The sequence below is a fragment of the Prenolepis imparis genome, unplaced genomic scaffold (assembly GCF_030444845.1).
Source record: "Prenolepis imparis isolate NDT839.2.m4 unplaced genomic scaffold, iyPreImpa1.0 SCAF_1, whole genome shotgun sequence".
Taxonomy (NCBI): Eukaryota; Metazoa; Arthropoda; class Insecta; order Hymenoptera; family Formicidae; genus Prenolepis; species Prenolepis imparis.
Window position 1 is genome coordinate 23989087 of NW_028141159.1, and position 27714 is coordinate 24016800.

At 32.5% G+C, this 27714-nt stretch overlaps 1 protein-coding gene across 4 annotated transcripts in view; it reads left to right on the top strand.

Annotated features, from left to right (window-relative positions):
- The window catches only part of LOC145937124 (uncharacterized), a 153867-nt gene that overhangs the window by 23408 nt on the left and 102745 nt on the right, over positions 1 to 27714 (top strand). For all 4 annotated transcript variants that reach the window (XM_083039997.1, XM_083040012.1, XM_083040004.1 and 1 more), the window contains one exon: positions 4301 to 4344. In XM_083039997.1, the coding sequence (XP_082896123.1) occupies positions 4301 to 4344 (44 nt within the window). The remainder of the gene's footprint in view (positions 1 to 4300; positions 4345 to 27714) is intronic.

Consider the following 27714-nt stretch of genomic DNA (forward strand, 5'->3'; position numbering starts at 1 on the left):
ATGCAAGATGCGAACATTCTCTATCAACATCTTCCACCATTTCTGATTTTGTATCGCTTAATAATTTTTCTTTTATTACACTTAGTATAACCATATTAGGACGAACAAGTCTACAAAATTAAAAGAAATAAAATATAATTAAAAATAATACTACTAAACAATTACAAACTCAAAAGCAATAATATATACCTGATAATGATACGTCGACAAACAAATAATTATTTTCTTCAAAGATTTTATCAATATACTATTAAGAAATGGAAGTATATCTTAATTGTGAACTCTTGGCAATCATGCTTAATACTGCCGTTGAATATATTTTTTTTTTGATAAAACAAATGCAGACAAATAAAACATATGAAAATATTTCTATGATGACAAAATATAATAAAAGAAAAATTATAAGCGATACAAATCAGAAATGGAAAAAGATGTTGATAGAGAACTTTTTCATCTTGCATATTAAGTAATATAATAATAACAATAATAACAATAATACTAAACAATAATAATAATTATAATAATAACAGCAAAAATTTACGTAAATTTTCCAATAATAAGATATTTAGCGACATTATATATAATAAAAAGAAGCCACTATAGTGACGTTTTGTCCCAAACAATCGTTTAGAGGGAAGTCATTATAGTGACGTCTTGTCCCAAAACATTGTTTAGAGGAAAGCTACTATAGTGGCGCGTCATATTCAAAGGTTTAATATCTTATTCCATATACACTTACATTCAAATGATCTTGACAACATTATAAGTTTGATTTTGTTAGCTTATATTCATGTCGTAGAGTTGAAACCATTTTTATCGTGTTTTGTCTTAAGGGACATCCACGAACATTTTTTCATGTATATTTTTATGATTTTTTTTGCAGAATGGAACAAAACAAGAACAACATCCTTTCAATTGCTTTAAACTACCATTTTTTTGCGTTTATATTATTTATGAACAAATACACAAAATTTTAAAAATTGTAAGCTGTATATTTTATCATATAAAATCGGTTTCAACTTTGCGTCGTGATAATATCTTCGGTTAACTTTGGACATTTCCGGAACATTATCGAACATTTTGAATATTCATTTATAAAACACTTCAATTAATAATAAACAAGTTTTTTTAAGAGTAACCAATAAATTACAATAAAATGTATATACAAACTAACAAATTATGTTTATAAAAAAAGTTTTTTTACTTACTCTAGGCGCAAAGATTATTGGTAGAACTTGCGGGAAGTAAAATTAAATTATTTGCGACTAGAAAATCACAGTGCAATAAAATTAGTTAAAAAACTTCATCGCAGAATCAAATATATTAGTAAATTATACTGAATGATGTTCATGATTTCTGTACGATTTTGATAATTTTTATGTATATACTGTCAGTACTCGATAAATATTATTTATCAGAATATCAAATTATTTTATGTTAATATTGATAGAATTTTGGTGTACATAGATAATATATATTATAGTTAATAATTTTAGCATGTCTCTGAAGAATTCTCAAGTGAGAAGAAAATAATTCTAAAATATCATTCAAATTCTTTATCAGAAAATAAGATAAAAGAAGAAATAATATTATGCTATTAAACAATTAGCATAATTGTATTGTTATAATATTAATTTGTTATATATTTTATATCCTCTTAAATTGACTACGATAATGACAAAGAACATTTGTATATAAGCAATGGGAAAGATTTATTAATATATAGAAAAAAATGTGCTTTAAATATAAAATTATTATAAAATTTTTTAGAAGTATAACAAATAGAAATTAGTACGGTTTTGTTTCAAATGTATAAATTAAATAAAATCTGTCTAATAAAATCTCTCTTGAGAATACTATTGATTTTTCGATAATGTTCTATTTTAATATGTGTCGAATGTAATTGGAAGAATTAATATATATAAAAATGAAATATAGCGTTTTGTTTGAATTAAATAAAAGTAGTTTTTCAAATTTTGAAAGTTTACCTTAAAAAAATAATTCTATTAATAAAAAGTGTTCCAATCAAAGCATATTTTAGAGATATTATTTGAGATAATTATTTAGGATATTATTGCTCCTTATATTATAAAATATAAAAGATAAATAATTAAATATATCATCTGTGTGTATTTCAATATTTTGTACAAAAATATTTTTTTTAAAAATATTTTAAGTTTAATTTATTTTTCATTGCATGTCTTGTTTATGGTCTCCATATATCTTTTTAAATTATAACTCTTATCTGTACAATAATTACAGTAATTGCAAGTAAGTTTCTGAAAAGAAAAGAAAATAAATTATCAAAAATTTATTTTAAACTATTAGGAAAAAATATATATTATGTTTGTTTATTATTTTTTGGATGCTTTATATTATTTTTCTTTAAAGTACAATTTTTATTTAAATTATTTTTTGTACCAGTTTATATTCTTCAAATCCTTCAGCTTTTTTGTCATTAATTGTTAATTTTTCTACTTTGAGAACAAGCTCTATACAAAAAATCATCGATTAACATAAAAATTAAATTGTTGATTCACCAAAGCTATTTGTGAGTTAAATTTAATATTAGTAATTAAGCAGATTTGTTGGACAGAAAGTTATGTATGATATTTGTTCGACAGAAAGTTATATATGAAAGCAATTGTGTCAGTATGCTCATGGAACAAACTCTTTTATTATCAAATTTAATCATAGCAGCAAATTATTTTGTGTAGTAAATTAATAGTATAGAAAAATAATTTGAGTTTGAAAAATATAATTTAATAATTTTAATAAAAATAAAGCAATTATAATGATTGCTATATTGGAGATAAAATAGATTTTTTTAATCGGATCTATATTTTTCTCGCCTATAATTCTGTAGGGGGGTTAGAGGGGATCTTTGGAATTAAAAATCTCGAATTGAGATTGTTCCGTAATAAAGTCTTGGCGGTGTACCAAGCAAAATGTGTGCCCCGTGCACAATTAGTTAATTCCAACGAAAAATTAATTTTCGTTGGTATCGACGCACCGACATCCGCGTACGGCTTGAATAGCCTATCTATTATCGATTTGTAATTAATTTAATTTTTAATTTTTAATGATAACTCTGTTAATTGTTATTAATAAATATGTTGTAAAGAAATTTGCTTTAAATTAATAACATTTATAATTTCAAATTTATTAATTTGATTTATTAATCAGGAAAGTTATTTTTTCAGTAAATAAACATAAACAATTCTTTAATTGATTACAATTTATTGTACATGCATATATGGGCATTCCGATATAAACTGCCAGTAGTGAAAATTTATAGTTTACGTTACGTATATTATAGATAGATTTTTCATACTGACAATGAGTGTAATTCCTGTAATGTTTTAACATGCGAAAAAATCCCTGGACAAGCAAAACGTTTTGCGCGTAGCAAATGTCAACAAATCATGTTCGTAGAGGGATGTATTAATATAAAATTATATTACATATAAAATTTGCCTTAAGATTCCCTAATATCACACACCTTACGATCTATTTATCGCATGTTTAAAGCTTCTTTCATCGGCATGTGATATTCGCTAATTCTCCCTCTTTTCCTTAAAATATACTTTAATTTTTTGAAAAGAATCTATTATAATGTTTTTTATAAGCAAAATTGATTTTATGGGAAATATTATTTTAAATTACAATTTCAAATTGCAAATATTATTTCAAATTACAAATATTATTATAAAATTATAAAATGCTTTAGAAATTGAATATTTTCTATGTCTTGGCTAGTTGTTGGTTAATTTTAGTTTTGATTTTTACATTTTTTGGGGGTACATTATTTTTTACGGGAAATTCTTTTTAAAAATTATTTTAGGTATAAAATAGATACATATACATACATATAATATAAATGGCATAAATGGTATAAAAGGTATAAATGGTATAAATGATATAAAAGGTATAAAAAGGCAAATCCTTAATTTTTAACATTTGATATAATATTGTCGTAATTTTTCTTTCTTTTCATATAAAGGATATATAGTATATTTCTCGAAATAAGCATAATCTTCGTCAGTAACCTGTTACTGATAAACACATTGCCTTGTGTTGATCCTCCAATGTAGCTTCTTTATCACTAGAACAACATGCGCGCGTAATTCTTCGGTTTTATGTTAAAAAAAAGATATTTTTTAAAAAATAATATAAAGTTTGTTTAAACTCGATTAATATTTTTTCACAGAAATTAGCTGATTAAAGCGTTAATTTGCTAATTAAATTTTAAAATAATACACACATATGTATATACATAATTTGAATATTTTATTTTCAGATCAATGTATACTGTGTACTACAACTCTGCTATTGTACGTATCGGTGAGTAAGAAATTGTTTATTTTATAACATTTCTATAGCGGTAATGGGAATGTATATAATATGTTGAAAATATTAAAATAATAATATGTTTCAAATAATATGTTATAATATCTTATTCGCGATTAATATTTTTTGACAAAAATCAACTAATAATTGTCAAAAATATTAATCGAATTAAAAATATTATAACATCCCTTTCTGAAAAAGACATGTTTAGTCGATTCTCGCAAGTATTGTTGCATCTTTTCCGCGATACTGATTGACTGTTTCGATTTGCATTGTGCGTTACATTCGTAACATCGAGAGGCTGTCACCGTGAGGGTTAGTAATTTAACAGTTTGTTCAACAGTTCTTATTTTAAGAAAAGTTTCATACGTTTTAACTCTCCGTATAAAAATTTTTTAAATGCATTAAGAGATAATATTACTTTGTGCACTTTATCTAAGAAGATTAATTAAGATACAATATATAGAAATTAAGCCCTTTCGAAAGTTGCTTACACAATAATTACATATATATTACGCATTAACTTTTTATTGTTGTACATACGTCATGAAATCTCTTCAAATTTGAATGTCTATTTGTGCTCTTGAAGACTATTGACTTTAGAAATATCTTTTTATAATAATCTCTCGCATGATTCGCAAATATGTTGTAGTGTGTTCACTGAGCGTTTAGTCGAGACTTTAAATGCTTTATGATGTTTAGAAATAATATCATTATTACTCAAAATTGTATCGGTCTGTTGATATTTACATATATCTGCTTTTTCTTGTGCAGAAGTCACAATTTTATTTATTGTGTTTATGTCAGCATGAATTAATGCTTTGTCTAAATATTCAGTTTTTCGATAATAAAACTGTAAGTTGATAAATTAAACGCTTCATATATCTTACTTTTGGAAAATGAGGCGATATAATAATTGAATTGAAAGAAACATACCTTTGCAAAATGTTAAATCTATATGACAGCTACGCATATGATCTAATTTTGCATTTGAAGTTTTTATAGTATATGTATGAATACTTTACACACATCAATTTTGGTGCATTCTTTAAAGTACATTTATTTACAGTTTCGAGGAACTTCTGATAATAGTCAATTAAAAGCGAATCGTAAATTTTACAATTGAAGTATTACACGACCAAGATTTTATGGATCTATCTATTATTAATGATAATTTATTTACTACTTTTCCTTCTGTACTCATTACAAAAGGTTCAAATAAAGTTGCATTATGATGATATGTAGACTCAAAAAAATAATTTTCAGATGAGGCTGTACGTCTAAATTCGCCACATAATGCAGTTAATTTGTCTTTAATTGTAGAACATTCTGCGACAATAGTTAAGCTTCTGCTTTCTTCTAATTAAAGTTAATTTTGTATATATATTGCGAATATAACTGATTCTAATACATGTGCATCAACATACAATATTTTCGTTACGGCTTTTAATTGTTTCTCAATATGATCTCTAATATTGAATTTTTTAAATGCTATTTTTTATAAGTATTTCTAAAGAATTATGAATTTTTATAAATTTCTCGACCAGAATTAGAATTATATTTGTGGATTTTTTTTCTCTTTTTATAAACAAATCTTCTAATAATGTAATATTTAAATTGCGGATGTATTCCACGCAAAGTAGCTCGCAATTGTTAGTCGCTCCTTCCTGTTCCTTCCAAGAACATCCGGACAAAATATATCTTTACATGATGGCTCATGGTATTTCAATGCCTCAAAAATTGTTTGTCCTTTCAAAGTACCTTTTTTTAATAAATTTAATATTAAATAATTTCACTGCAGTGCCCCGTTAAAATATCTTTTTTTTAAAAATTATTATATATATATATTGTTGCGTTCGCGGGCCGACTTGCGATATCTCGAAGCGCGCCGCGTCTCACGCACTCACTCTCACTCGCGCTCGAAATGAAAATATTGTCTTAGAGAACGAAAGAACTTTAATAATAGTAATATGTAACACAACACCAAATAAGAGTATAATAATATATGGTAATTATATTCCCTTCAATAAAAACGGTTCTACAATATGTATGATGACCTATTATCTCAGCCCAAACATTTAGTTTCTGGGAATATTGAGTGTGACAATCCCTCATCTATTGGGGATTATAGTTAGCCCAATATTAAATTTTGACGATTGACAGATCCGTTTAACTCGAAGGTGGTCTCGTCAGAAAAACAAATCCAATTAAAAAATTGATGGTTCTCATCATATCGTCTCATCATTTCCTCGCAAAATTTAATTCTTCTGTCAAAATCATTCTCAGACAGTTCTTGAACGAGTCTCATTTTATACGGGAGGTAATCATGTTTCTTCAAAATGTCTGCGACCGATTTTCGGCTTATATTGCACTGAGCTATTTTCGAAGGAGGCTTAAGGGGATTTTCGATAACACTTTGTAGAACTTTCAAAGCTACATCATCGTTACTTGCTGTTTTTGATTTCCCGGATCTTCTTTCATCTGCAACTGAACTTGTTCTTTCGAATCGCGAAACTATTCGATAGACAGCAACTTTAGAAATTGGATCGCGATGAGGATGTGTTATTAAACAGATTCGCGACGTCTTGGTAGATTCTCATTTTATCATTATACCCTCGCATCATAAGAATATAGTAATTCTCTCTGTATGAGTTAGATACATTTTTAAAAGTAATCAGATATGTAATGGTACAATCGTAGAAAAATTAAAGATTTTATGTAGAAAAAGTGATAAGGAATGACGGATTTCTCAGATATTTTTAAATTGTACGGGTATAAAGTTCACGTTCTTCTGCCTTCATATTTTCAGGAGAATAATAACGCAGGGCGTGTAATGGTCCAAATATGATTTATTTTCGACGGTGCTAATAAATAAATAAGAAAAAAATATTTTTATCCGATTTATCCTCCAGTCCGAAAGCCTTCAGTAACTCGAATAAGCGCATCGGCATATAATTAACACTGTCGATGAATTTCGTATGTCCTAATTGTATGTCGTTAATTTTGAAATTAGTTAATGTTCCTTGGGGAGATAGGCCCCCGGGGTGCAATATAAAAAATAAATTCATTAGCGGGGGACAATCACTCCCCCCCATCCCATCTCTGAACACTATATGCAATTAAACGCATGAGGGGAGCCTAAGCTCCTCAAAGTCAAGAGTTAAAAAGCTGATATGAAAATTGACCCGGTCGACTGACCGGGGCGATGTATTGTATATAATTTCTAAAAATTTACCTTTAAAAAAAGGTAAAAAGAAACGCCAAGTATAGGCACGTCAGTAATGAAAAATTACCCATTGCAAACTCATGTAGAATCGTACGAAAAATTACTCATTGCAAACCTATGTAAAATCGTATGAAAAATTACCCACTGCAAACCCATGTAGAATCGCACAAGAAAAATAATAATATAAAAAAAATTGCGCCATGTGAAAGTAGAAACTTGTATCAGTGAAAAATTAAAGTTGCAAACCCATATAGTCGTATATAGACTTCTCTTCACGCTGAAAGTTGTATGAAAAATTACCTACTGCAAACCCATGTAGAATCGTAATAATAAAAAAAAGGATAATTCAAACACAAACAAATTAAAAATTAATAAAAAAATTAAAAATTTATGCAAAAATTAAAAATTATTACAAATTAAAAAATTAAAAAAAACTTGGTGCTGCTAAATTAAACAATTTGTTAAAGTTAATTTTGAAATTTGTTTTGAAATTTTGAAATCGACGACGAGAGAATAAAGAATTTCCAATTTTTTTGTAAATAATTAATATATAATTTTATTGTGAGTAAACTTACGTGAAGATTCTGCCTTGGATTCTTCTTCCGCTTGTCGTCTTTGGGTGAGGAAAGCCAGTTTTACAGGGGTGTTATTCGCTATGAATAATTAATTTTCGATTGAAAATTTAACTTTATAATATAATCACGGTTGCAATTTTCTCATCAAAAGTATAGAATAAAATAATTACCTAATAACTGTATCCTTCGATGATCGTGTTGGAAACTTTCACGCATAAGTATTATTTCAGCGGCAATGTTTAACAAGACCACCGAAATGCCCCAATCTATATAAAATTCCGAGTGAAAAATTGGGGCTCAAGCATGCTAATTTCGTAGAAATATTGTAATTATTAAGCGACCTTTTTCCGTCAGCTACGATAAATACGAAATAGCATTTATGATCAGCACTAAACTCGCGGCTAAAATTACGCATCAAATATTACATTTTTGAGAGCTGTCATTTTTTCTCCTCACTCACACGTTTACACATAACTTACAGAGCATTAATACAACGCACTAATATGGTATGTCGCAACGCGCACATTTACGAAACGTGTAATTTAGTTCAGACAATGTCAAACTCAAAATGTTTATTTTCTATTACACAATGCGAAATTTATCGAGTTGACTCTGATTGTTGGTGAATTTTAGCAACAAGCTACCGGAATAAGTGCTTAAATATACAATAGCACTGTTTTTGCATTACTATAATACTTTTTCTAAATATTTTGCAACTTGAGAAATAATACATAATTGTTTTTTGTTTCATCATAATCACATATTTGACAGCGTTTCTTACATTGTTTATTTTTATCAAATATATGATTAGGAATATTTAATATATCTTTTTGTAATTTTCTAACCTTATAATGGTCAGATTGCTCTTCTTATTTTCGTAAATGAATTACTTTTATCACTTCTTGTTGTATCTTCAAAACATTGTTTTTTTACAACATTTCGTAGCTGGACAAAATCACGCTTTCTATGCATTTCTTGCTGAGTTGTCTCTATACTACAACTCCCCAGACAGCCATATCTGTTTGAACAGATTTTGCCAAACGTCTGTTATATATTTTTGCTAGCAAAAAAACTGCAGATTGTATACAAAATCTGTTATATGAAATAATGATAGCAGAATGTTGGCAGAAATGTTACAAAACCTGCTGACATAATTTGGTAGCAAGTCAGCAGCAGAAACCAAGTAGGATTTGTATAAAATTATCATAGCAGATTGGCGGTAGAAACCGAGCAGGATCTGCTGGGAATCTGCGCAACGTAGTTTGATGTCAGATTGGCGGCAGAAATCGAGCAAGGTTTGCGTGCGCACAATCTGATGACAACAGAAATTGACAACAGAATCTGCATTTTGCAGTTATTTAATAGTTCCTTCGCTTACCGCTATGCGATGTATTTTCTCGCAATCAAATTTCTGTTAAAAATACATATAAAGTCTGCAATAGTCGTGGCCTATTATTAAAGGATTAAAAGTACATTTCTATCAGTTTTAAACTGATTGGAATCAATAGGATAAATGGAAAATTATCCATTTACTTCCTATATTGATTTATTTCCTATTCATTTAAAGCATAAAACAAGAATTTAATTCTCATATAAATAATTATATTTTAAATTTTAAAAATTAATTAATTTTTACAATTTATTTTATTATTAAAATTTAATTAAATTGAACATTTTTTATATGAGATATAACTACGATATAACATATATGTTATACATTAAATGTCATATTTATGAAAAGAAAATTATAATTAATTGATAACATTTTATGCATCTGTTATATATTTATTAAAAAATATTCAATTTTATTAATATATTTATGTTCAAATTGCAAGAAACTGCAGGTCCTGCTCGCAAATTGCTGTCAGATTGTGTGTTTGAAACTAAGAGAGCGCATTATTACAAAATCAATTATCGTTACATGAAAATATTCGGCATTGCCCTGCTCACATGTTTAGATTCGACAGTCACCTTCAAGGCTATCGTAAATAATTGTCGACAGTAAAATTGTCAACTCGAGTCATTAAACCAAACAAAACATCTAGCATCTTAACAACAATACATGCCAAAAGTCACCTCGTCGTTCACCGTATCGCGCTAAATCCTATCTAGAAACGTCTAGAAAAATCGCGCGTATAAAAGCAACGAGCGCGCAAAGAGCAGCGCCAGATTGCTTTTCGTATTCGCTATCGAAAGTCGTCGCGCCGTATTATATTCATATTCAATCGAAGGTGCTTACTTCGAACTACCGCGGGTGCATTTGCGAGTTATTAATAATACGAATTGTGTCCTTTTTTTATTATATATATATGTACTTTCTTTTTTATCTGAAATATATCGTGTAGTGTCAAGATTGTGCAATACTTTACTTGCGGTGTCCAAACAACCTTGCCCTTCATGTAACATTGCTGGTCCTTCAAGCCGGATCTTTTTTGTTGTGTCCATTCTCCAGCGGTCCTCTTCCGCGACGAGCTCTCATAGGAGTCAGTGCATTCACGTGCTCGTGAGCGTGCATCTTGCAGTTCGGTTGCTTCGCCGTTGGTTGCACCGCCGCGTCGCCGGTCCACCATGAGCATGGATGCCGACGCTTTGTTGAGGAGTCAACAGGATCTCCATGGTCGCATTGCCCGAGCCTACGAATATTTGAAGAAGTCAGGCACTGCCAAAATCACCGTAGGAGTGATCGAATCACGCTTACAAACCTTGGAAGCGCATTGGAACAAATTCGAACAGAATCATGAGGAATTGTGCAGTACTCACTGGAATTTGGTATCGAAGCGCGATTATATTAAAGCAGACTACTACGGATTGGTAGAAGAAGCATTTACGGTCCAAAGAGGCGCGCTCATGGACTGTTTGAGCTCACTCAAGAGTGCAATGGCGCCGCCGGAGACACCAGATCCACCTTCTCCTCCGCGGCGGACGCTCCCTCGCATTCAGCTTCCAACATTCTCCGGCAAGTATGAGGAGTGGCCGGCGTTTCGCGACCTTTTCCGATCGCTCGTGGTAACCGACCCAGCTGTGTCCAGCGTGGAGCAGCTATTTTACCTGAGATCCAGTGTGAAAGGGGAAGCCGAGAAGATGATCCGGAACATACCCACGACTGATGCAAATTTCGACCGGGCGTGGTCCATGTTGGTCAACCACTACGAAAACAAACGGCTTCTGGTGAGGTCCTGTCTGTCGTCCTTCCTTGCAATACCTAAAATGAAGAATGAGTCAGTTGGAGACTTGAAACGTATTTTTCATGGGATGTTGAATACTGTCGGAACGCTAGGCAGCATCGACCGCCCAATCACGGATTGTACGGATCTACTCGTGCACCTCATAGTCGAAATGCTCGACTCGCGCTCGCGGCGGGACTGGAAAACTGCGATAGGCGAAACATCCGACCCCCCGTCGTACGAGACACTTAAGACATTTCTCGAGTGTCGAATGCGCACACTGGAAGCGTTGCATCCTGCAAAGGGCGAGTCGAGCGAGGCATCCGGAAGCAAGTCGAATGCTTCCACGAAATCAGCAAGGTCGCATGTAACGCAGAAGACGATCAAGAAGGGAGGTCGATGCCCTCTCTGTCAAGGAGATCACTACATCCTGTTCTGCAGTGACTTTCAAAGGAAGAAGCCGACGGAGAAGAAGACGTTCGTGGAATCCAATCATCTGTGCCCCAACTGCCTAGGTAAACATCAGCTCGCAGATTGCCAATCGAAGAAGTCCTGTGCCGCATGCAACGCGCGGCACCACTCGTCGACGCATGACGCGTACGCGCCTGAAACCAAATCGTCCGCTACCGTCTCGTCTCTCCACGTGCAAAGCCACAACACGAAGGAAGCTACAGTGCTCCTAGCAATCGCACGCGTCAATGTCTCGGACCGTCAAGGAACCATGCATCAGGTGCGCGCGATGGTCGATTCCGGTTCTGAGGTATCACTATGGTTACCGAAGCCCTTGCACAGCGTTTCCGCCTTCAACGTTCGTCTGCACACGTTTCCATCCTAGGCATCGGAGGGCGACGCATAACCTTGAAATCGGGGGTTTCAGCCCAATCTTCGGCGGAGCACGGGGACTCCGAATATACAAGCAGCAAAACATGGAAAACGAGTAGCGGAAGGTACCGGCGAAATTAGTAATAACCACCAACTGAGAGGGGCTGTAATTAATTATTCCGCGATCCAAATAGATTCCAGAGCGCGAACGAGGCGGAAAATAACAAATCTAGCGGAAAGTGTAGATACGCCACACTTCTTATATATTGAGAAGCTACACCCTAGTGCACTTTCGGAGAAACCACAAGTATTTCTTTTAGTTCTGGCTCAAGGAGCAATATTTAATTTTGTTTTTACATATGTAATGACCGTAGGAATCGCGATTCACGATATTATTATATTTAAGGGGACTTTATCCCAAACGATATTCAGTTCTCTAGTAGTAGCGGGTGCAAAACCGATAGTTTCCGAGCACCGAGTAAAATATAACTTTATTTTAGCTAACCGTGCAAACGCAGGACTCGCGTTTCGCGAAAAAGATATTATTTACAAGAGTTTACTCTTGACGAGTACATGTTATTTAATTATAACGCGCTCAACAATTATCATTCCGCACAGCGGGCGATATTTTAGTTTATGCCATAACGACCGGGAAGACGTAGGACACACAATCGGCATATGCGAGAATTTTATCTTATTCGCGAGAATTTTAGTTTATTCTGTAACGTCCGGGAAGACGTAGGACACGCGACCGGCGTATTTTATTATCTTAAGTTATTCGCGATAATATTAGTTTATTCTGTAACGTCCGGGAAGACGTAGGACACGCAACCGGCGTATTTTGTTATTTTATGTCATTCGCGATAATATTAGTTTATTCTGTAACGTCCGGGAAGACGTAGGACACGCGACCGGCGTATTTTATTATTTTATGTTATTTGCGATAATTTTAGTTATACTGTGATGTCCGGGATGACGTAGGACACGCAACAGGCGTATTTCTTTATTTTATGTTAGCATTTAATTATATTTGCAATATTAATTTAAGAATAAATAATTTATGTTATCTTTATTATTTTAGTTACTCGCGAAAGCATATAATTAATATTTCGCGGAATCTCTTTGTCATGGACCGTTGCGTCAGCGAACAAAGAGCGGCGGTGGGCGGAGCTTCGGTCAGCAGAATCTGCTGACAAAACACAAGCTCAATGCGGACGCAGTTGATGTCAATCTGCCGCAATACTCTGATTGAATTTGCTGCCAATCTGCCGACATACTGCTAATATTTTGCTTACTGGGTCTTAACTTTTTGCATAGATTGCGAAACAAGTAATTGATATATTCAATATTTGCACGGTCACCATTTGTTCGCGGTATGGTCTCTATTATCATCGATGGTCTGATATACGCTGCTATTACCATTAATAGCAGTTCTATAAATCATTCCATGCATTTCCAGGTTACTTTTAAAGCCTCCATGTTGTGGAGCTTGAGTTACGATCGAAATTTTTGTAGCATTTATGGTTTCTTGATTCGATTTAGTTTTGTTCCACTACACTACATTACATATCGTGCAAAATTTATTGCGGACACCGACGAAGGAATCTTTTTTGTGCAGTAACCAATTGTAACATCAACGCCGGAAAGAGAATCGTAGGCATTGATGTCTTCATCCAATTATTGTCCGCTATAACAGTTATATACTGAATACAGTTTATTGTTTCTTTTCTTTCGAGATCGAGTTGCTTTTCAACTTTGCTAGTCATTTTTATATTTTCCACGGTTGTTTTCTTAAAACCATTGATTAAATTTTTTCGATATTTAATATAAGTTTTATCGGACATGCATGGAATATTCATGGCTGCACATAGCTCTCTTCCAGAAGGATAAAACCAATTCCAACTGTAAAATCCTGTGTCCACGATCCGAGAATTAGGTCCGAGTTCTCGGACCGAGAAAAAGTTACTAAAACTCGGATCGTGAACACACCGAACTTGGATGCAAAACTCGAATAGAAAGCTCGGATGAAAAAATGCGTCGCGTCCCATTTTTCCATACTAGTTGCTAGGTTTATATCAATTTAATTTCTTGTTGTCAACATTATTACTTTATAAATAGCTAATAAATGTTGGTGAACGTGACATTGGATAATAGAAATGTAATTTTTATAACTTTTAATAATTTTTTCTTTATTTTTTTATATATTCGACTATAAGCCATCTAGAGTCGTCAAAGTACAACTATTTCTATTCGAGAACTTGAATCGAGAACTCGGACCGATTTCTAGTATCGTGGACACAGGCCTTAATAGTTCCTGTTACAGCAGCCTTATTAATATTTAATGTTTTCGGCTCTGTAGGTTTAGGAGTGGAATTACGTGCACAATCGAATTCGATCAGTCGACTTCTAATGCGTTTCTGCTCTACAGTTTTCTTCTCAAAAATCCAATGATAAATAAGCATGAACTAAGAAAACTGTAGAGCAGAAACGCATTAGAAGTCGACTGATCGAATTCGATTGTGCACGTAATTCCACTCCTGATCAGATGTTGGCTTCATAATTACACATTTGGAATTTGAAGAATTGAGTCATTAACTCACGCTGACGAGATTTTATGAGTTTCCAATCTTTAAATTGCACTCTATTCCTCGCGCATAATTATTAAATATTCTGTAGATTTTATTTTATAAAAGAAATATTGACAATGCGATGGCTTTCAGGCATGATTTCCTGGATACAATTTATATTCAAACGGCTATTATAGATAAGGTAAACACGTAATCGTAATAAAGGAAGAAAACTTTGTTATAGTAATGCAATATAATGATGCTATGATAATAACATAATTGTGTGATAGAGCGCCTTTAAAGTAATACAAGCAAATGAGAAATAATATTTTTTCACTATATTAAAGTTACAAATCTATATAGTCTATATAAATCTATATAAATTATTGATTAATGATTCAATAAATAATAAAAAGAAATTATCGATGGTTATTTATTACAATAAATAAGAAATAAAAAATATTTTCTCACTATTAAGGGGGACACCAGGGTAACCACTCAAAAAGTAAAGGTGTTTTTAGAAATTTTTTTCAAAGAAACTGTACAACGAATCTTTCTGTAACTTTCTGAATATTTTATTAAATGTATTAAAAAAATAGAAATAATCTTTTCTAATTAATTTGGAGCTCATATATTCACTGTCCAGAGCTCGAAAGTCAGCGTTCCAAAAAAAAAGTTGGTGGTCGCGTTGACAGCATTTCAGCCATACAGTTCATCTGAAATGAAAATCCAAAATATTTATGAACTATATACCAACGACTATTACCTGACGTAGAAAAAAAATAAAATTATGAAAAAATGGCAAAATGGCAAACCTTTGAAAATAAATAGACGAAAAAATAAAGCCCTTTCATTGATAAAAAAATTAAAAGGAAGTAATAAAAAAAATCCTACATCGGGTAAAAAAGAGATGGATTTTGTGAACAAATTTATAATTAAGGTCGCAATTATTGCGACCTTAATTATAGTAATCGGATGCACAATTTTTTAGATCTATTGTGAATGCGGTTAAAAAAGTCCTTTTTGAGAAAAATGCGTTTAAAGTTTCAGTAGTCATTCATTCGAAAATAAAAAATTAAATTAATTAACTTATTTCTAATCAGCTATTCCTGAACCATATAACAGCTTTTCAGCATTCGAGTTTTCGTTGGCATTGTTGTTTTTACCTCTGTTAGCTTGCAAACGCTTCTCGTGCGTGTTTTCTCACGCGTGACACTCGGCCATAATGGTACGTTTCGTGTCCATTGTACAATATTGATACAAAGGGCATGTTCCGATATTACTGCCCGTACTGAAAATTTATAGTTTACGTTACGTATATTATATATTTTCAGTACTGGCAGCAATAAAATAGGAACATGGGGAAAGTTTCGCATATCCTCACGCCTAATATCTCCAGAACATTCATCAGACTTGTATCTTGTATGTCCATCATTAAATAATATTGTGGCAATGTTAGCAGCAGTTTTTATTGTAAAAGAGCCGTTAAACGATGTCTTCGGCGCAAACTTCCAAATGATAATAGCGTTGAAACTCTCGTTATTATTTTGATTAAAAATACTGCTTGTATTCAGACAATATCCCTTTTGCTTTTGCTTGCTGTCACGAGCATCAAGAGTCTTCGTACAATTTTGATGCTGAAGAATTTTTTCGGTAGAAATTTTATGAAAGAAAAATTAGTAAACAAACTCTAATAACGTTAAAATATAAAAATAAAAACCGGCTATAGAGAGCGGATACGGGTCAAAGCGCGAACAATAAACATTTGTCTTAAACACAAGAAAGATTTTATTAATTCAAAAACCAAACGTTTCGACCCCTCTTCGGGTCATTCTCAGTGACTACATGAAACAGATACATACAATAATTAGCAAGTGCCAATCGTGCGACCGAAATACGCGGTATCCCACGAAACACCAAACACCATTCTCTCTACGAGGCGCCTCTGATCGGTTACAGCCGTATAGAAAATGGATGTGTGTCGTATGTGCACCACAAATCACTATGAAAACAAGTGTTAAAAAACTAAAGCTGAGACAAAAGAGTGAACTTAATTCTCGAGAGGTACTTATCAAGAGAGCGCAAAGGCATACGAGGGAGCACGCGACCGATCCGTACTTGTCAAAATATCCATCGCGAGTAATTCAAAATATAACTTTGACATTATATAACAAGTTAGATGTTTATCGTTAAATAAACATTGGGGGGGGGGGAATCTTGTGACCAAACATTATTATATTTTTGGTAAACTTTTGATAATAGGGACATAAATATGGTCTAGACATTCCGTGTCACTATATATATATATATATATATATATATATATATATATATATATACATTAATATATATAAATTAATACTGTTTTTTTGTCGTTTAATATAAAACATTTCTGACAATAGTCTTTTCTATAAATTGAGTTCCTCATCCAATGTCTCAACAATATTCCGGTTAACAAAATCTTGATTAAGCAATTTGTGATCAGTAATCACTGATTGCTGTATCGTATGTGTATTTGTGTTTATGATTTTGGTGCTCACTTAATTTGGTTTTTAAAAATCTTTTAAAAATCTTTAGTTTGTCCAACAGAGGATGTGTCACAATAAGCACACGATATTTTGTACACGACATTATTATGGAAGTATCTATGTAACGTGTCTTTTTTGTGTACTTTGATGAACCGATTTAATTTATTAAATCCCGTATATGTCAATTTTGTATTTGTTCCCTTAAGTAAACGACCAAATCGTTCTGAGAGTGTTGAGACATCTATACGGAATGTTGAAAAAAGAAGCTTATTCCGCATATCGATGTATAAGTGTTTGCATACACTTGCAAACACTTATACATGTTTTATATTTTTTTATAACATTAGTAACTTTTTAGTAACTTTAATAGTAATTTTTTATTGTGTTAATGTTTTATTTTAATAATTTAATATATAAATGTTATTTTTCAGAACTGATATAATGATACTCGATCAATTTGTGCCTTAGCACTTTATATTTATATTTTATATATTTTGACTTAACTGTGACTTACCTAGCAACACATTTGCTAAATGTAATTTTTCAAAAATTTGCTTTTTTTGGCACCATACCAGCTGTATTGTTCAGCAAATCTATTTGTGAAGAACAGTGACAAACATCGTTTTATGAAATCATATGGAGTAGTTCTTTCTTCTTTTGGACAGTTCTTGTACCTAAAAAATATGTAAGCAATATGCAGGCAATATTTAATTTAATTTATAATAAAAGCAATATTTAATTTATAATGCATAATTAAAGTAGGTTATAAAAACTTGAATCAAAACAAAAATATAGGGAACATACAGTGGATTGAAAACGATTTCGTTCTTGAAGATATTGTTCTACTTCTTCCAATTCTTGTATATTTCGGAAAGGAAAATTGAATGCACTTAAAAATGTAGGCTTATTCCCATCTGTTACATTTACATTTCCTTTTTCTATAATTGTAACTTTTAGTTCTTTGCAGCATTCTTTCGTGATTTCTCTAATAAAAAATAATTTTTTAAATACTCTTTGGAATTTTTCATCTAAAAAAGAAGATCAAAACAAAAGTTATAACAAATACAACTAAAACTGGTTACAATGTAAAAGCAATTTATTAAAATGTATTAAAGTTACTTTATTAATACTGTAAACACGTACCATTATTTTTATGAATAGGGCAGCATGTGCGAATTTATGCATTATTATCAGTTTCTTTATCTGCAATTAGAACTTGTATGATGTCTATCATGTTCACGTATAAAATGATTTGTTAATGTATTAAATAATACACGCATATATTTAATCAATAGTATAACCGCGCACGATAGAGAATATATTTGATTAAAAGTAAATAGTATGAACATTCATATATCCAAAAATAACATATTATATACAAAATATAATTATAACAAACTGCATGCATAACAAACTTTGATTAAAAATAATTTAACAGTAAAGTTATTTATGAAAATTGAAAAAATTATATAAGAAATCGGCTTTTATATACATATATTTGTTATTAACTGTTATTAATAAACATTTATGTAACTATAAACAAAAATGATCACAAACGTGTACCTTTTTGCGAATATCTTTGTTGTATATTAGAAGAATATACATTATTTGTATTAGGTCCAGGTACGTCATTATTTAAAGAGTCATATCTCTTTCCAAAATATGTATTTCTTTTTCTAGAATTGTCTTTTGAAGTGATTTGATCTAAAAAATTAATAAATATTAACACTTAAATTATTATAGAAATTATAATACATTGAAATAATACAATAACAAAAACTTGCCTGATGTAAGATTTTGTTTGTTAGAACACTTTTCTTTAAAATTAAAGATTGCACATGTGTTTTTTGTTACATTGTTATTTAAATAGTTATTGCATCTCATATCTGAAATATAGGTAAGATATTAAAATGATAAATGAAAGTCTTTGATTATGCATGATGTAATATGCATATATGTAAACAATTGCAAACAATTATTAAATAAAATGTCTGTGGAATGTACTTTTTTGTGTATAACTCTTATCAAAATTTGTGTTTTCTTTCTCAATTGTGGGATTTTTATCTAAAAGATTAACGAGTATTAATATAATAATTTTTTACATTATAAATCACACATTGAAATAATAAATAAAAACTTGCCTGCTGGTCCAAGGATTTCTGGGTCAAAATACTCTTCTAAATATAGAAAAGAAAATATATTGTTATATTTTAAGTCTTCAAAAACAAAAAATATACTTTTTCACATATAACGTATAAAATAATTTAATAATGCAAAAGCATCCTTCAAAAATTTGTTTTTTTATTAAAAAAATATTTATACATAGAGCAATAAAAGAAATGATTAATTATACTTGGTGGAAATGGTAACATTGTTGATTGAATGTCTGATTTCAAGCTAGAATTGTTATCATAATAACGATTTAAAAAATTTTCTTTTGTATTATCTGAATTAAATCGAATGTATTTTCTGCCTTCATGGCTTTCAGCCTACAAAGCCATGCATGCTTTATAACTTTCTAAAACAATAAATTGGAATATATATATAAATATTTGGTTTATTAAAAGAGCGTTATAAACATTTTGTAAAGATCTATATATGTATGTGTGTAATACAAATATAATTTAATGATGTGAAAACATCATCCAAAAATTTATAAATGTTTATTTTAATTAAAAAATATTGATTCATAAAAAGCAATAAAAGAAATGATTAATCATATTTGTTGGAGATGGTAACATCCTTGATTCAATGTCCAATTCCAAGTCATAACAACTATCATAATAAAGTTTTTTTTATTTATCTTTTGTTATTATCTGAATTTAAATCCGATGTATCTTTTGCCCTTTTGGCTTTCAGTCTACAAGCTTGATAAATTTCTAAAACAATATATTGTAATATATATAAATGTTTAGTTTATTAAAATAGTCGTTATAAATATTTTGTGATGATATGTATGTGTGTGTGTGTGTGTGTGTGTGTGTGTGTGTGTGTGTGTGTGTGTGCGCGTGCGTGTGTGTGTGCGTGTGCGTGTGTGTGTGTCTGTGTGTCTCTCTGTGTGTGTGCGGCTCTGTGTGTGTGTGTGTAATACAAAAATAATTTAATGATGCTAATACATCATCCAAAAATTTTGCGCGTTTCTTTTATTTAAAAAATATTAATGCATAGAAAGCAATAAAATAAAAGAAAGCAATAAAAGAAATGATTAATACTAGGTGGAGATGGTAACATAGTTGATTCAATATCCGATTAGCTAGAGTCACTATCATAATTACGTAATTTTTTATTTTTCTTCTGTTATTATCTGAATTAAATCTGATGTATTTTCTGCCTTCATGGCTTTCAGCCTACAAAGCCTTACATGCTTTATAACTTTCTAAAACAATAAATTGGAATATATATATAAAATGTTTGGTTTATTAAAAGAGTCGCTATAAATATTTTGTGTAGATATATATATATACACGGTGTTATATACATTTTCGTTGAGGAAAAATCGTCTCCAAATAACCTCAGGAATTCACCCCTATACAGCGTATCCGCCACTTTTTTAACACCCGATATATATATATATATATATATATGTGTGTAATACAAAAATAAATAATTTAATAATGCAAAAACATGTAAAAATTTTTGCGTGTTTCTTTTTATAAAAATATTGATGCATAGAATAAAAAAAAGAAATAATTAATTATATTTGATGGAGATACAACGTTGATTCAATATCCGATTCCGAATTAGAATCATTATCATAATTACGTTTTATTTTCTTTTTCTTTTGTTATTATCTGAATTTAAATTCGATATATCTTGTGCCTTTTTGGCTTTTAGCCTACAAGCTTGATAAGTTTTTAGAAAGTAAATTGTAATATATATAAATGTTTAGTTTATTAAAATAATTGTTATAAATATATTGTGTAGACATATATATATATATATGTGTGTGTGTGTGTGTGTGTGTGTGTGTGTAATACAAAAATAATTAATTGATGCTAATACATCAAAAAATCAAAAGATTTTTGCGTGTTTTTTTTTATTTAAATATTATTAATGCATAGAAAGCAATAAAAGAAAGCAATAATAGAAATGATTAATACTTGGTGGAGATGGTAACATCGTTGATTCAATGCCCCTTTAACTAGAATCACTATCATAATTACGTTTCTTTTTATTTTTCTTTGTTATTATCTGAATTCAAATCCGATGTATCTATTATAATATAAGATCAACCCGGGATTCAAAACGTACTTCGACTTTAAAAGAAAACTTTATTTTTCGTACAGAACAAAAAATTATATTCATATGTAATGAACAAGAGACTACGTGCGCAGTCCTTTATATCGACTAAATTCGAATGACTTCGATTCATTTATCGATTACCATTACAGAGAAAAATAAAAGCGCGAGATTCAGAAAACTTAACACTCCCACTAATTGAGTGCTCTTTCTAATAAAGTTTGCATATAAACAATCACATACATATTGCTCGTTAATTACATTTAAATGCTTGTTACGCCGATTTCTGTACATAGGAATCGAAATTGATTACGAGGGATTGCCTTTGTTAAAATATCCGCAAGTTGATTCTTACTACAAACATAATGAACGTCTATGTCGCCACAAATTAATTTTTCGCGTATATAATGGTAACGAATGTCCACATGTTTGGTACGCTTATGGAACTCAGCATTACGTATCAACTTGATGGCACTTTGATTGTCAATAAAGAGTGGTATCGGTTCATCCAACGATTTCCTTACATCTCGTAGTAGTTGACGTATCCATACAGCTTCTCTTGCTGCACAGGAAGCAGCAATATACTCTGCTTCTGTTGTCGACAGGGATACTGTCGATTGAGGTTGACTATTCCAAGTTACCGGTCTATTACTCAGTTTAAAGATGTAGCCTGTGGTTGATCTTCTTGTATCCGTATCGCTAGCAAAATCAGAGTCCGAGTATCCTTTTAATATGTTTGGTGCATCAGTTTTTGTGTACATTATTCCATAATGTTCCGTTTCTTTAAGATATTTTAATATCTTTTTTACTGCATTTTCCAGTGAGTTTCATCATATTTATCAAGGTATCTACTTGCAACTCCCACTGAAAATGCAATGTCTGATCTGGATACAATTGCAGCGAACATCAAACTACCAACGGCTTCTCTGTATGGAACTTTCTGCTTTTCTCGGATTCTTGTTCCATTGTTGCTGTCCAAGGATAAATGCACATGAATATCAGCTGGTGTAGAAACCGTTTTTGCGTCTTCCATATTGAATTTCTTAATTATTTGCCTAATGTATTATAGTTTTTCTGATTGACTAATATAGAGCCTTTGTTTTTGTCATGTCTTATCTCCATACCGACAAAACAGCCTACAGTGCTTGCTGTGATTTCAAAGCTTGTCTTCAGTTTTGATATAATATTCTGAAGAATTTTTTTGTCACTTCCCATTATTAGTCCATCACCGACGTACAGGGCGAGTAATATTTTGGACTTATTGAAGGTTCCTTGGTAGACACATTTATCTGCATCACTCTGTATAAATCCAATGTCCTTTAGAAAAGCATCAAAACGCTGATTCCAGCAGCGGGAGGCTTTAAGGCCATATAGTTAAGTTTGTATACCATGCCAGATTTAACTGCTATTCCTTCTGGCGGTAGCATATATACATCTTCTTTTAGTTCGCCGTTCAAGAATGCAGTTTTTACATCAAATTGCATGATTTCATATTCTCGTTGTACCGTAATTGCTAGCAGAATCCTAATTGAATCATATCTCACTGTCGGTGAAAAAGTGTCAGTGAAATCGATGCCCTCTTTCTGAGCAAATCCTTTCGCACAGAGTCTTGCTTTAAAGCGAGTGATTTCGCCGTTAGGTTTTTGTTTTATATTGAAAATCCAACGAGAACTTATTGCTTCTTTTCCCTGTGGAAGAGGAGTTTCTTCCCACGTTTTGTTTCTTGTAAGCGCGTTAATTTCTTCTTGGATGGCTTCGCGCCATTCTTTATCTTTGCAACTGGTTATCGCTTCTTTATAACTCTCTGGAATTTGGATATCTGCATAATGTGCCTCATAACGCTGTGGTCGCCTAATTATATCTCTGGAACGCAGATTATATTCCATGGCAGAATTCTCTTCATCGAGGACGTCTTGTTGCTGTGGGTCTTCCAGTTGATTTTCTTCTTGAAAATTTATATTTCTGTCAGGGTTTCTTCCAGGTGGTTCACATTGAGCTTCATCTGTACCACTCTCAAAAATTATCTTTGCAGTATTCTCCCTTTCTTTTGGTACTGCTGCATTTTCATTAAATATGACATTGCGTGACACCTTTATTTTCTTGGTCTCAATGTCATATAGACGATAGTTTGTAGAATTCTTATCATAGCCACTGACGAGGTACGAGTAAAGATCGACAGCCCTGGGTAAATTTTCGTGTCTACCAAGTGGGCTCGGTGGGCCCGGAGGTAATTGGAGGATGATGACATTACCGACCGGTTTGATCTGTACAGAGGATAACAAATAAGAACAGTTTACCCAGTTTACCCTTACCAAATCATATTATACATATATCATATATACATATATATATATATTGTATATATATATATACATATATATATATATATAATATTATACACATTATTTTTGAAATGACATATAGGAAATGTAACAAATTTAAAAGCCAAATTTCTCTCTCTCTCTCTCTCTCTCTCTCTCTCTCTCTCTCTCTCTTTCTTTCTCTTTTTCTTCTTTTCTTCTTTCATATGTCGTAAACAAGCATTGAAATCTCTCTCGAGGTTTAATATTTCTTATTTTACTTTTCTGGCTTGTTTTATTTATGTGACAAATGGCTTTTGTTTGTACTAAATTTTTTATATTTTTGCGATATAATTTTTTTATAATTTTATATATATAATAATCTTATAATTTTAAGCGATTAAAATTTTAATTACATATCTAATTAAAAATAGCGATTAAAATGACACCAAACACGACATAAATCGGATAATTTTTAATTAAATATGTAATTTGAATTACTTGTTCAGTGAAAAATTATCCAATTTATGTTATAATTGATGTCATTTTAATCGCAAAAATCTTATTAATCTAATAAAATTACATTCAAAAATATCAAATAGAAAATATAAAAAATTTAATACAAACAAAAGCCATTTGTCACATAAATAAAACAAGCCAGAAAAGTAAAATAAGTAATATTAAACCTCGGGAGAGATTTCAATGCTTGTTTACGAGATATGAAAGAAGAAAAGAAGAAAATAAAGAGAAAGAGAGAGAGAGAAATTTGGCTTTTAAATTTGTTACATTTCCTATATGTCATTTCCATAATAATGTGTATAATAATATATATATAATATCTGAAATGACGTGGAAAATGTGTGTATATTGTATATATTATAAATTTAAGAGCTAAATTTTTCTTTTTAAAAAATACTGTGAATAAATGTTTTTATTATTTGAAAAGAAACATCGTCATTTCGAAATATATACATGTACGATATATTTTAATAATTATATTGCGACGCCGTTGCCTCTCTCGAGAACGCCGATCTCGAGAAGCGACGTGCAATATCCCGGAAGCGATATCTATCGAAGAGTAGGTAGGCGATACGGTAACGAAATAGGGAGTCACCGGTAATGCGGTACTTCACGACATAAACTCTATGTTAATAAATGGGCTCCAGGCGCGATTTCTCGCGCCACGGTAACGAGAATAGCTTAAGAAGCTTTAGATAAGTGTCCGGCTGTGCCTAGCCCAGTATATGGCAGAGGGTCGCGGTTCTTTGGTAATGCAAGTGATAGATTCTGGAGAGGATGGGGGAATTATTCGACACACAAGTTTTAATAATTCAGTCACAAATATATTTAATATATAACAGGGACAGGACATATACAGTTGGTACGGTAATAATGGTGAAGTTATACAAAGATTAAATTACGATCGGGAACAATACTCGTTATATGACCTACACGCGATATACGAACTTATTCGATTCGAAAATAGCTACGATATTGAACAATAGGTGCGAGGAGATAAGCACGATATACAAAACTCCGGAATGTGGTCGCAACATTCCTCACGCGCGCGAGACTACAGTCTTCACAATCGATATATCGAAATGTCGGAATATTGATGAACGGTAATTATGGTATTTAGGAGGAGTACCCAATGGCTCACCACGATTATATATAACGTTATTTGCCACGAAGGTCACTCGAACGGACTGTATGAGGCGGTATTTACGGAATCTTTACGAAATGGAACAAACGGTAATTTCGCGCTATATGTACGACTCTCGCCGAGTGCCACGCAATCGATACGGTAATGGTAACTCGCAGAGAGCGACCACGCACAAATTCCGATGTTATTTAACGCGATCTTATAATTCCATCAAAAGCAACGATACTATACGATACGGTACAATACAAGATAATTTACGAGTCTTAATTTATGACGACTGTCGGCGGCAACTTCCCTGAGAGGGACACTTTCGCGGTACCCGGTATGAGCCAGTATCGCGGTAACAATTTTCTGGAGCAACTATGCTCCGCTAAACGGAAATTCGGTATAAAGCTGTCGATTTTACTTGACAGACTTTAACCCACGGCACGGCAATATACGACACTAGCTGGACCGGGAACAATTACTATTCACGAATTACCCGAGTGGCGGCTTACAATAATTTCGCAGGGCTGATCGGCTGTCGTCCTGGAGTCCTTCCCACTCGTTCGATTCGCCAGACAGAAGTGACGAGAGAGAGTCCTTAGGTCCCTCGCATGGACGTAAGAATACCTGGACGGAACGTAAAGTACCCTTTTAGACGCGGGGAGTAGTTCCTGAGGGGTGAGAGGTCTACGGTTGCGTCCATTTTAAATGCCTCAGATTTAGCGTCTATTTTCACGTTGCACGACGTTAATCGAGACACACAGATTTGTATAGACATCTGTGTTGAGACATTATACACATTCACAACGATAACATTCCGTGAAATTATCCGCCGTCGCCATCTTAGGTGCCTCATATCCGTGTCAATAGACATTTCATTCCCTTCACCCTTTGTGCTTCACCCCCGCAGTATTGCGTTCCGTCTAGGTATTCTTATGTCTATGGTCCCTCGAGTTCCGCGCCGATTTCCCGCGCATCCTATCGATATTCGGTCGCCGTGAGGCTGCCGGGATCCGCCCATCGGTCCCTCGGCGCCCTCGTCCTTGTAACCGTGATTTTCGGAGACTCGCTTCCCGCTCTTTCCGGTATCGTGGCGGTATCACCTCATCATTCTTGATTTCCGGGGTTTGAATTGGCAGGCTGGCCGGGCCGTCATCCAATCCTCCCCGCAGGTGTTTATGGGCTGACATAGGGCCCTCCCCTCACTCTGCAGCATGAGGGGGCCTCTCGGTATCCTTTAGCGCTTCCAGCAGATCTCTAGAACAGTTTATAGTTTAGATAATATCTCGGGATGGCGGTAGCGACGGGAACTCGATACATGACCTTCGGCACGGTATCCGTTTACGGTAGTTTCCTCCTTGGATCTCCGGAATCTTGCCGCACATTTCGTTGAGGGATCCTCCACTTAGTTAGTTGTTTCACGGTTATTTCAAATCACGTTCGCTCAATACGGTAACGCAGGAAATATTATACAAACAAAAATAAAAAATAAAATATAATTTTATCGCTTTAAGGTCGCTACCTCTCAGGGTGCGAGAAGCAACCCCAGGACGGCTCCCCCCCCCCCGGTCAAGCTATTACCCTTGTGACGGCGCTCAAAAGGCGTCACGTTACAATATATATATGTATATATATAAATATTTCGTATATACTCGTATATACTGCGACGACATTTTCCTTCCGATTCGCGCGCGGCAAACTGGAAGAGGGGAGCCGTGTCGTCTACAAAAACGAGACAGATATGTGTGGTAATTAATTCGCGCGCGTGAGCTAAGGTGTCGGTCGCTCCGCGCGTACCGCGGCGGAGACAAGGGCCGTAATTATTATTAACGATGCTTAAAGCGCCAGACGCGATCTTTCGCGCGTCAATCCGCGAAATAATCCGACGCGAAATCTTGGCCGAAAACCCGCTACGGGCCGGTCAGCTCTCCTAACGGTAGAGGGGCAGGGTGGTGTTGCCGCGAAACCAATAAATTCGAGAATATTAAAATCGCGGATATTAAACGCAGGATTTACAAGTTACGGGGCGAGACGAGACACGAAATAAACGACTGGAGTTAATTAATACTATTGATAACAGAAATTTATTGTAAAGAGAAATATAGAGAAATATAAAGAAATATAAAGAAATATAAAGAATTATAAATGAATATACGAATTAACAATTAATACAAAAATGAGGGGAAAATAGCGTATTCCGATGCGAAAAGAATACGAAGTCCTCGCTTCGAGTATTACTAACGATAACTGAGACTTACAAAAACATAATCAGAAAATAATAGACTAATAATATTC